General features: G+C 41.3%; 1 protein-coding gene across 10 annotated transcripts in view; it reads left to right on the forward strand.

The window, feature by feature from the left end:
• Positions 1 to 9,566, forward strand: part of LOC144070864 (CUGBP Elav-like family member 2) — a 30,577-nt gene extending 21,011 nt beyond the window's left edge. For 6 of the 10 annotated variants that reach the window (XM_077595338.1, XM_077595347.1, XM_077595345.1 and 3 more), the window contains 8 exons: positions 111 to 190; positions 1,179 to 1,340; positions 2,896 to 2,956; positions 3,155 to 3,283; positions 3,788 to 3,916; positions 3,993 to 4,169; positions 4,269 to 4,415; positions 4,802 to 9,566. In XM_077595338.1, the coding sequence (XP_077451464.1) occupies positions 111 to 190; positions 1,179 to 1,340; positions 2,896 to 2,956; positions 3,155 to 3,283; positions 3,788 to 3,916; positions 3,993 to 4,169; positions 4,269 to 4,415; positions 4,802 to 4,929 (1,013 nt within the window). In that variant the 3' untranslated portion in view covers positions 4,930 to 9,566. The remainder of the gene's footprint in view (positions 1 to 110; positions 191 to 1,178; positions 1,341 to 2,895; positions 2,957 to 3,154; positions 3,284 to 3,787; positions 3,917 to 3,992; positions 4,170 to 4,268; positions 4,416 to 4,801) is intronic. The other 4 variants (XM_077595340.1, XM_077595344.1, XM_077595342.1 and 1 more) reach the window with 2 other exon arrangements.
• Positions 9,567 to 10,093: the final 527 nt, after the last annotated feature.

Genomic DNA, 10,093 nt, shown 5'->3' on the forward strand with positions numbered 1-10,093 from the left:
GTTCATAACGAGTTGTCCAAACCTTTTTTTGTCTTGTTTTTGTTTCTTCTTGTCCCTCCCTCCTTCTCCCCGCCCCCTCCCTCTCCTATTGTTCCCTCCTCCTCCTACAGGCTGTGCGTTTGTCACATTTGCTACCAGGGCAATGGCACAGAATGCAATCAAAACCATGCATCACTCTCAGACTATGGAGGTACTGTATCCCCCTCAGCACCTATTTCTCCCCCACCCCCGCTCCCCTACCCTTCTCACATACTCTGCTGCCCCCACGTGTTCGGAAAAACTTGCACATTTATAAGACTGTTTTTAAAACAAACAAGAAAAAAAATCACGAGCTATTTCTTAGCTGACATGTCAGGTGACCGCTGAATCTTCAGCTCGATAACAATTGTTTTGAGAATGTATTTTTATTGCTATCTACAAGCCTAGCCACAGCCCACACCACCTCCGATAATATAAGAGTCTCTCAAACAAGCTCCAGTTTCTTGTCCTCAATCACCATCGAGTCTCAAAAGTGGAGGCGTGATAATTTGACTGCGAAAAAAATCAGACATTCCCTCTAGCCGGGCGGGGCATTGGCGCGAGTTCAAACATTGGCGCCTATAAACAGTCTTATCCGACAGGATTAAAATTGGTCCCGGGTACTAGTTGGACCAGCGGCCTCCGCAGCTTGAGGTGCAGAAGCCATTTTCCCTGTCCAGTCTGCTCCTCCTGTATGGCTCTTCACTCTGAAAAAGACTTAACAGCGCATGCCATTTTGTCCAAATGCATCTGTCTGAGCCGTTCTGTGCCTATCTGTTTGTCCAGACTGTTTATTGTAATGCACTCTCCTTGTCGACATCTGCTGCCATATGCCTGTTTTGATTTGAAATCACTGTCTTCATTTGTCTGTGAGCTCCATTCAGGGCCTTAAAATGCTTCACTTGTCTGCAGCATCTTTCTGTGCCCTCTCTGGAATGGGACTGGCTCAGCTATGCATGGCACATGTCCTCTGTGTTAGCTTTCATAAAAATGCAGCGGCAGTATAAAAAGAACATTGAGGCATAGAAGATGAAAATCCTTCCCCCGTTTTCCCCTGATTTAAAAAATAAAGGGGGGGAAAGGAAAAATTCCTTGTGATTTCTCGGACTAATTTTATTTGTGTGTGCTTCCGAACCGGCTTAATGTCGCTGTCGCTTCAGGGCTGCTCCTCACCTCTGGTGGCGAAGTTTGCTGACACGCAGCGGGACAAGGAGCAACGCCGCTTGCAGCAGCAACTAGTGCAGCAGATCCAGCAGCTCAACAGCGCCTCAACCTGGGGCAACCTCGCTGGCTTGGGGAGCCTCACACCTCAGTATCTAGCTGTAAGTATCACGTGGAATCTTGACGTATCGCATCAGTGTATGTGGCCCACCAGAGCTTAATATGTCCCATATGCTTAAATGCATTTAAAGATAAGAAATATATATATTTTAAGTATATTTCAGTCTCAGTCTGCAGAAGGTCCCCACCTTGTGGACTTCCTGTGTGGCTCCAGTTTTTTTTTACCTAGGTCTACGATGTCTTGTGTGTCTTGTCTGTCTTGCTACTGCAACCAAGAAATTTCCTGATTACGGGATGAAATAAAGTTCTAACCTAACCTAAATCGTTGGAAAAGACCCTTTTATAGGACACTCACTTAACTCATTGGCTGCTGTGATGTAAGACTAATTGAAATTATTAAACCTTTTGTCACGTTTCTTTGTGTCGAACATACATTCTGCCTTTCAAAATCAGTGTATCTCCTAATTAGCTCCAGGCACATTGAATTTTTAAACATTACCTACCTACCAAAACTGGGCATTATATTTTCAATTTCAGACAAGTGTAAATTGACTTGAGTCTGAATACTAGACAAGGTACTTAAATTGTTGCCTGGTAGTCTTTGTACCTATGCTTTAATGTGGTTTCTGTATGGTTATTTATTTTCCAATTTCTTAAAACCCTCAAATATCTTTGGCATTTTTATATTGACCATACAAAACTCAACATGGAAGGGGATAGACAACATTTTGATCCAGAAAGGTGGTGGACTTTCGGCTTATCTCCTTAGCTGTCGCCAGTTAGATTTGGTTTAGTTTTACGCCAGATGTCCTTCCTGATGCCAGCATTCCAAGAAGAAAGAATCTTGTTTAAATTGAAAAGTCAACTAATTTTTCCCGATGTGTAATGCAGGACAATCATAGCTAATATGAGTAAAAATAGCTCTTGTCCCACATTTTTAAACGATAGTTCTGTCTGAGCCAGTTAAATAAAGTATCTCAAATTGTCTCGTCTACACGTCACGTATTGGCTACCCACTGTGCAACGTGTAACTATTAGGGGAAAAACCCTTGAACGATCCCAGGGAAGTCAAGCAAGCTTCGCCTAAGTCTCAGACAGAAAGGAGCTAGATGTTGACATATTGGAAAGAAACTATAAAGTGTGTGTGCCTATTTTACAAGCTACTTTTTAAACTCTTTCAAGAGTGTAAGCATTTATCTGCTTCACAGACACAGTATGACCAATTTCCCATTCTTCACACAATGGCCGTGTTTACCCTCGCTGTCACTTTTTTGTGTGTGAACATAATTTGTTTCCATTAGCAGAGATCCAAGGAATGTGTGTTTGCATAGTCAAGTATTTCACATGGTGATTTATACTAGGTGTTGTTTATTGTTTTATCTGCTTTCAATGCTTATACTTGTGTCAAAAAACATTGTTGCATGAGATATATTTCATCCGCAACCAGTCAGCGTGAGACTGTAACATGAACGGCTCATCTATTTCTGTTCTGCTAGCACCTTTTTAAGTTGCGGATTGGTATCAAATGTAACCTTTTCCATCCCGTTAAAATGGTTGGAAACTAAATGCGTATTTCCAATTCCATTTCTTCTTCAGTTACTGCAGCAGGCTGCTTCCACAACCAACCAGACCAGTTTCAATAGTATTCAGAGGCTAGGTGAGTTGATGGTTCTTTCCAATAAACCAAATGTCTCTGAGGAGTCAACCTTGTGATACTGTTTTGCACGCCCATATTGATTCTTTGCTGACTCATTTAGTGATGGAAAATTATTCCATTTTACAGGGTTATCAGTTTGCCAATTTGCTGCAAGTCTTTGAAAATGTGACGTCTCCTAATGAAAATGTCTTTTGCTAGGGGTGAATCCACTCCAACTCCAGAATTTGGCCACATTAGCCGCTGCAGCCGCAGCAGCCCAGAGTTCTGGTGGCCCCTCCGGTGGCTTGTCAGCTGCCACCAGCGCACTAGGAGCTCTGGCCAGTCCAGGTGATTTACTGCCAGCAGGTTCACTGATGCCCTGTTCATTGAACGTTAAAAATTCTAGACCCATCGGCAATAGGTGAAGATCATCACCATGTTGTTTAGTGGATTGTGAGATTCACAAAATGTCCATATTAAAGGCATTGCGGTATATTGGTCCTTGCTAAAATGGAAAAGCAACTGACTGGTTTGGGGTGTGCCAGAAAGCAGTGATAACACACAGCTCATCGGATTTTAAACTCCCCTAAAACACCTGGCAAAAATCAAGACCAACAGAGTTTCTGCCTATAACTCAGAGATTCAGCACTCACTGATGGCCATTTTTTTCAGCACTTATCTTCACACTGATTTTCATGTATTTGAAGAAAATCATCAAAATTAGCTTAGTCTTTTTAAGCTGTGCAAAGAGGGACTGTTAATGTAGAGAGCTCTCTCTCAGCTTGTACATTTTTATTGGCCTTGTGGCAAAACCCATGTTGAATCCATATGTCATGTTTTTCCACTGACCAGCTGGTTCAACAGCAGGGTCCAGCGCCAGTGCTGCCATGAACACATTGGCATCTCTAGGCACCCTGCAGGGTCTCACCGGGGCCTCCGTTGGCCTCAACAACCTCAATGCTCTCACCAGCAGCGTCGGAGGTAGGGACGTCCAAGGTGTCACCATCAGAAGAGTGCGCGCCACAGCTTAATTTCACATGCAACCTTTTTTCCGCAGGAATGGGGGCTCTGAACGGAGGCCTTGGCTCATCCATGGCGAATGGTTCAGTGGCCAGCTCCATGGACGCATTGACCCAGGCCTACTCAGGGATGCAGCAGTACACGGCCTCGGCCCTGCCGTCCCTCTACCCTCAGCCTCTTCTGCAACAGAGCATCCCCGGCCACCAAAAGGAAGGTGAGCACCAAAATGGCGACGTCATGCATTGGCTCCTCCTTCTACTCTACAAATATCTAGCTAACCTGACATCCTGCTTTTGGTTTTACTAAAATGGAGTAGGGCCAGAAGGCGCCAACTTGTTCATCTACCACCTGCCGCAAGAGTTTGGGGACCAAGACCTTTTGCAGATGTTCATGCCCTTTGGGAATGTGGTGTCTGCTAAAGTTTTCATCGACAAACAAACCAATCTGAGCAAGTGCTTTGGTAAGTACTGCGGCTCCCTAAAAGAAATGCTTTGTCTTGTACAGTCAGAATGTCCCAGAGATTGAGTTCGTCCTCCTTTTAGTTTCGTAGGGGGGTTCCCACACTCACTGTTGCAAAATATATTAGGTTAGGTTTGGTCGTTGTTGTATTTCTTCATTTGTACATTCCGATGGCTGCAAAAATAATACAGACTATTTGTCATTTTTGAGGCAGTGGCTCACGGTTTTTGCACGGCCACTATTGTATGAGGTCAAAACCCTCCTACTCTGTTAAGAGTTGCTTTCTCTTTTTTGTCACTCCAAAATATGTCCATTTTTGCTGTCCAGTGCTGACAAATCACATCCGACAAAGTTTTTCATGTTCCCACCCCCCTTGTGTGTCCTCAGGGTTTGTCAGCTACGACAATCCCGTGTCGGCGCAAGCTGCCATCCAGGCCATGAACGGCTTTCAGATCGGAATGAAGCGGCTGAAGGTTCAGCTCAAGCGTTCCAAGAACGACAGCAAGCCCTACTGATCTCCCCTTCTTCCCCCTCCCCAGCTCTAATGCTAGCATTGCTAGGGTAAGTTTGCCCTCTGGCCAGTTACTACAGCACAGACTCACTGGGGCAGGGGGCGGAGGAAGAAGCCCTGAGGCTTTACTTCAAAAAGTTTGCAATGATCTTTCACGTCTACTGTATTTCATTCCTGCTGGTTTATCTTGTCATTTGAGTTGAATAATTTAATGTATAATTATTTATGACTATCACTGGAGTCAGTGTTGTCACTGGGGGGGGCTAAAGGAGAGCGTCGTCTGTGTTTTATATCTATTTTTTTTTCATTTCATTATTGCCTTTAGCTCTCGCGTCGACAGGTTGACTAAGGATCGCTCGCGTGGGTTTCGAGGGCCAAAGCCAAAACCAGCGAGTCCTCATTGTGCTTCTTGACATACATGAGTCAGTCTTATTGTTTGTTCTTAATGTTGTTTAGATGGCTGCCTTTTTTCTCTCTCCCTCTCTCTCTATTATTAACACCCTCCTGAAGTTATGCCATCCATTGGGGTCTGACTCCAGATGGATCTTTTTAGGTGCCAAATACATTGCATGTTGGGAGTCCATTTTGTCACTTCCTCTAGTCCGTGTATTGGTTTTTCTTTTGTGTGTCGGCAGAGGAGGGGGAGGTGTCGTAGACTTGGGTTGTTGACCTTTTTACTGTTTGTTGCTGCCCTCTGTCAGGGTTCCCCCAAAAACATGAACCTGTCTACGTTTCCAGTCTCACTGTTACAACCTACCGGTGATGATCGAAATTGTTTACACTCAATTCGGCCTCGGGCCATTCCATCGACAAATGTTATTGATGCCAGGCATACTAGGTCATCCTGAAGAATGCTTCAATTTTTACTACATGGCAGTTACTTGTTAATCGTACTATGGCTGCAGGTAAAGATATTTTTCATAAAAGAATTGATCAACTTGAAGCACACTCCCCACAGACTGAATATCTTTTAGCCTCTGGCTTTGTCCTATAATCAGCAAAATTGTTGATCATTTTTCCCCCTCCCCAAATAAAAGCAGATATTTTTGAATATATCAACTACTTTCATTGAAGATGACAAGAAATTTAGAACATTTAAATTGAAACAGGGGCTATACATGCTGAATTGATTATCAAAGTTGTTGAACAAAAAACAAAAATAACTTTAATGGAGGACTACTGTAAACCCTTAGTTTTTTTGGTTGCTTAAGTCTGAGAACAAGGCCTGTAAAGAATCAAGTTGTCAATTAATGCTTGCAACTTTATTCAGCCAAATTTTACAGAAGTTTTATGCCCGCGAAATGATTGACAAACTGGCTTCCAGCATAATTTCTATCTCGGCCACAAACGGCTCTTTTGTGTTTACGGGGGACCTTGCTCTATGTTGTTGTTTGTTGTGCCTCATGGCTAAAATGATTCTTGTGCCGTGGCCCTAACTTTCTCCTCTTTTGTCCTCTTTCTTTTCTCTCTTCTGTGTTTTTGTTCCTTTTTATGTTTATTTTTTTAGAACAAATCTCCATGCCTGTTTGCTCATCATTAGCCTAGCATGTCTTCATGGTGTCGAAAGGCGCGGCGCTCTCCCCGCTGGCCTCCTCATCCTCACCACACCACCACCATTGTCTGTGATGTGTCTCTAAGCTCGCCTGACCAATACCTGGCCCGCCCACTTAGCTCAAACCTGACTTGTTTCTGCATGCGTGTTCATTATTTGTCTTTTCGATTTTGTATCCAAATGTGACGGGATGGGAGAGAGTTCAAGCAAATTAATGTGAAAACGAACCTACGTTCAACTCTTTATTTTTTAATTTTTAAACCTGTGGGATTTCTTATTTTAGCACCTTTTTTTTACGTTTTCTTTTAATACCTCTCCTCGTTAAGATTAAATACAGGGATTGGCACGCAGCTGTGCTTTTTTTGTGTCATTAGCAATATGTTTAAGGGTTAGAAACCACTTTTTTTCTGACCAGTAAAAAGCCCTCTGCTCTTGAATAAGAGCTTGACATTTGGGTGGCGTGAATTTTTTTCTTTTTTTTTTTGTCTTCATTAATGCTTATGTCTTCATTATTGAAAAGTTTTAATTTACATAACTATTCAGTGTATGTCCCTTTTTTCTTTTGAACTACCAATGGCACAATAAAAGGTACATTTGCTCAGTTTGGAGAAATGACTACCTACACGCAAGTCAAACTTTTTTAGAACTGATTCACAAATAGACAATCTGTGGTTTAAATGCACACTTAGATTACCTATATTTTATACCATTGAATCTATAGAGGTCTAACAAATGAAACCCAGGCAAAAACGGTGGGTTTTTTTGTAGATTTATGTTGTAACGTCATCTGTGTCGGGAAGGGGGCAGGGAAAAGGGGGAACTTTAGTCTTCAGTGTATTGCTTCTTTTCTTTTTTTTTAAGAGGACGTAAGAATCAGTTTGACAGTCATTTATACCCAATTGAGACCACACTTGAAGTTTAAAAAAACATTCATTCTTAGAAAAAAATTTAAGAATGACTTGGTACGTCTTGTTGAATTTCTGTGAAGTTAAAATTATGCTATGGACGCTTTTGTTGTTTTCGGATGCCTCATTTTACTTGCAATGTTTGTTATACAGATGCCAGACAATGTCTTTTGTTTTCTTGTCAAAGTGCCCATGTGTCAAAAGTTTGGAAGTTAGACAACCCACCTGAGGTTTCTTTACGCACCCACATACACTCACCCACACACACACACACCACACACACACACCACACACACACCACACACACACCACACACACACCACACACACACCACACACACACACACACAAGTGCGGTTTGTGTGGTCATCATTGTGGGAGCCCCTGAAGAAGAGACCACTTGGACGCCTCTTTTGAGTTTCACAATTCCCACCACAGCGGTGTTGGTTTACAAAATACATTCCACTCTTTCCGCACAAAGTTTACACTTGGGGTGATTCTTTTTTTTTCGGGGTTGTGTTTTATTGTACGACACCAAAACAACCACTGAAGGCCGCCCCCCTTGTCCCCTGCAAATAGAAGGCTTGCTCAATGAATTGTGCTAATGAGTTGCCAACTCAGGGTTTTTCTTTGTATGAGAAACAAATTGACACATGCATAATCTTTTCTTTTGTCATATTGTCTGCAAGCACCCCTAGAATGAGAAAGACCCCCTGACCCCCATACCCAATTTGAAAAAAAAAACAAAACTAAACAGTGCACAATATGTGTGTCTTGTAAAACGACTACTAAGCACAAATGTGTGAGCTTTCCTTTTTTGGGGTAAAAAGTTGTGTGTATATCCCAATAGTTCTTTTTGAATGCTTTTTACAGTGTTTTTCTATTGATATATATCTATATATATAATGCAATACAATAAATAAAGTGCCATACACGTCTAGAAAACTGCCTACACATCCTTATCAGGCCTTGGTTAGATTGCTGCACTTCGCCTTTTTTTGTGTCACTTGCTTAGATGCCACCCCGAAGAAAATTCTGTATTAGTAACTGTATTGTGACGTGAAGCGTTTGTAGATGAACAATATCCCCCCCGTTATTAATATATAACTATACCTATATATTCGATATATTTGAAGGTGTGAGCTCTCAAGCACTGGAACACTTTGCGACACCATGTGGACTTGCTTTGACGTTTTTAAGAACCACTTTTGTTAGTCAAGCATTGTGTGTATGTGTTGAGGTGTTTAGCGATGGTGAACTTATAAAAAAAAAGAGAAAAAAAAAGCACAATGTACAGTCAGTCAGTCTCACTTCAGGGGCTTCCATCACCAAATTCCAGCTCCAACAATCACTTCCTTCTTGGTTGAATTCTGAAGTGCTTTTCAAGAGGGAACAGTGTGATAGCTTTGCATCTTCTTTAGATATTGTCTTCATCAAATGAGCATAACAATATATTGTTTTCTTGTCTGATAATTGGTAATTTAATAGATGTTTTTTTTCTTGGTCTCGATGAAAAGCCAAAGTGGGTGCATCTTGATGTGAACATGTTTTTTTCTCGAGTGAGGGTGGGATTTGAACAAGGAAGGAGGAAAAACAAAACAAAACAAAAAAAAAATTCTGAGGCGAAACACAGGCCTTTGTCCGATTTCTACAACTGGTTGTTCATAATGTCTTTTGTACCAGTGACGCTTTTTATATTGGAAATTAAAAGAAAAGAAATCGAAATTGTCTGGCCTCTCAATGTGGCCTCCTCGCCTTGAACAGATCTTTTTGCTTGTTGCTGTCAAACTATTATAATTATCATAATTGTGTCATTCAAAAAAAGAAAAGAAAAAAAAAGATGCCTGGTTTTGACTTTACTCACCTCAATTAGTTAATCTGTTTCTTGGGGGGTGTTGGGATCCTCTTAATGGTGGTAAGTTTCATGTTAGTATTTGTGATGTCATCTGGATTTTTGACGTGTGTGGATAATTGTCTTAGTTTAAGAGTTTACTAATTGTTTAGTTTGAGCCTTGCTTTTTATTTTTAATCTGTGTACTAGATCCTTTTTTTGTGTGTTTTTCTGTTATATTTTCCTTTCCCCCATAGCAGAGTATGTAGATGAAAAACTCTGTTCTTTTTGGTCGATGTTTGTGGTGTGTTTCTTTGCCTCTGTCTCAGATTAAACCATTTCCCCTAATATGAACAGTGTCTTTGTGCGTCCGTTTTGTTCAGTGACGTACCAACATTACAAAACAACCCCCATGCCAGTCCCCTGTGTGTGTGTGTGCCGTATTTCGCTAACCTGAGACAACTGGCTGTGTTCTTTTGCGTTATGCCATTTTCACTTTGGTCTTATTCAGAACTTTGACTTTAGGGACTAATGATGGTTAAATTGAGTCATTTTTGATCACGGTCGTGAATAATTTCACATTGTGCAGAAAATCAATCAATTGACCAAACTAAAGTGGATATTTTCCCCCCCATCCATTTTGCATAATTACAGAGGTGACTAAAGTGAAATACATACTCTCAATTGTATTCAAGCAAAAATACAATTGTACTTTCATATCGTGCTCTAAAATATTTGTTCCCATTTGAAATATTTCCCAATTTTATTGTTTGAGAACATCAAACAAAAGTATAGGTTAAGATGTATGTTAGTTATTTTTTGGCCTTTGTGACCCAAATCAGTCACCTTCCCATAAGGGTTAAATAGTGACTTTATTCGTC

The sequence above is a fragment of the Stigmatopora argus genome, chromosome 3, assembly GCF_051989625.1.
Source record: "Stigmatopora argus isolate UIUO_Sarg chromosome 3, RoL_Sarg_1.0, whole genome shotgun sequence".
Classification (NCBI taxonomy): domain Eukaryota; kingdom Metazoa; phylum Chordata; class Actinopteri; order Syngnathiformes; family Syngnathidae; genus Stigmatopora; species Stigmatopora argus.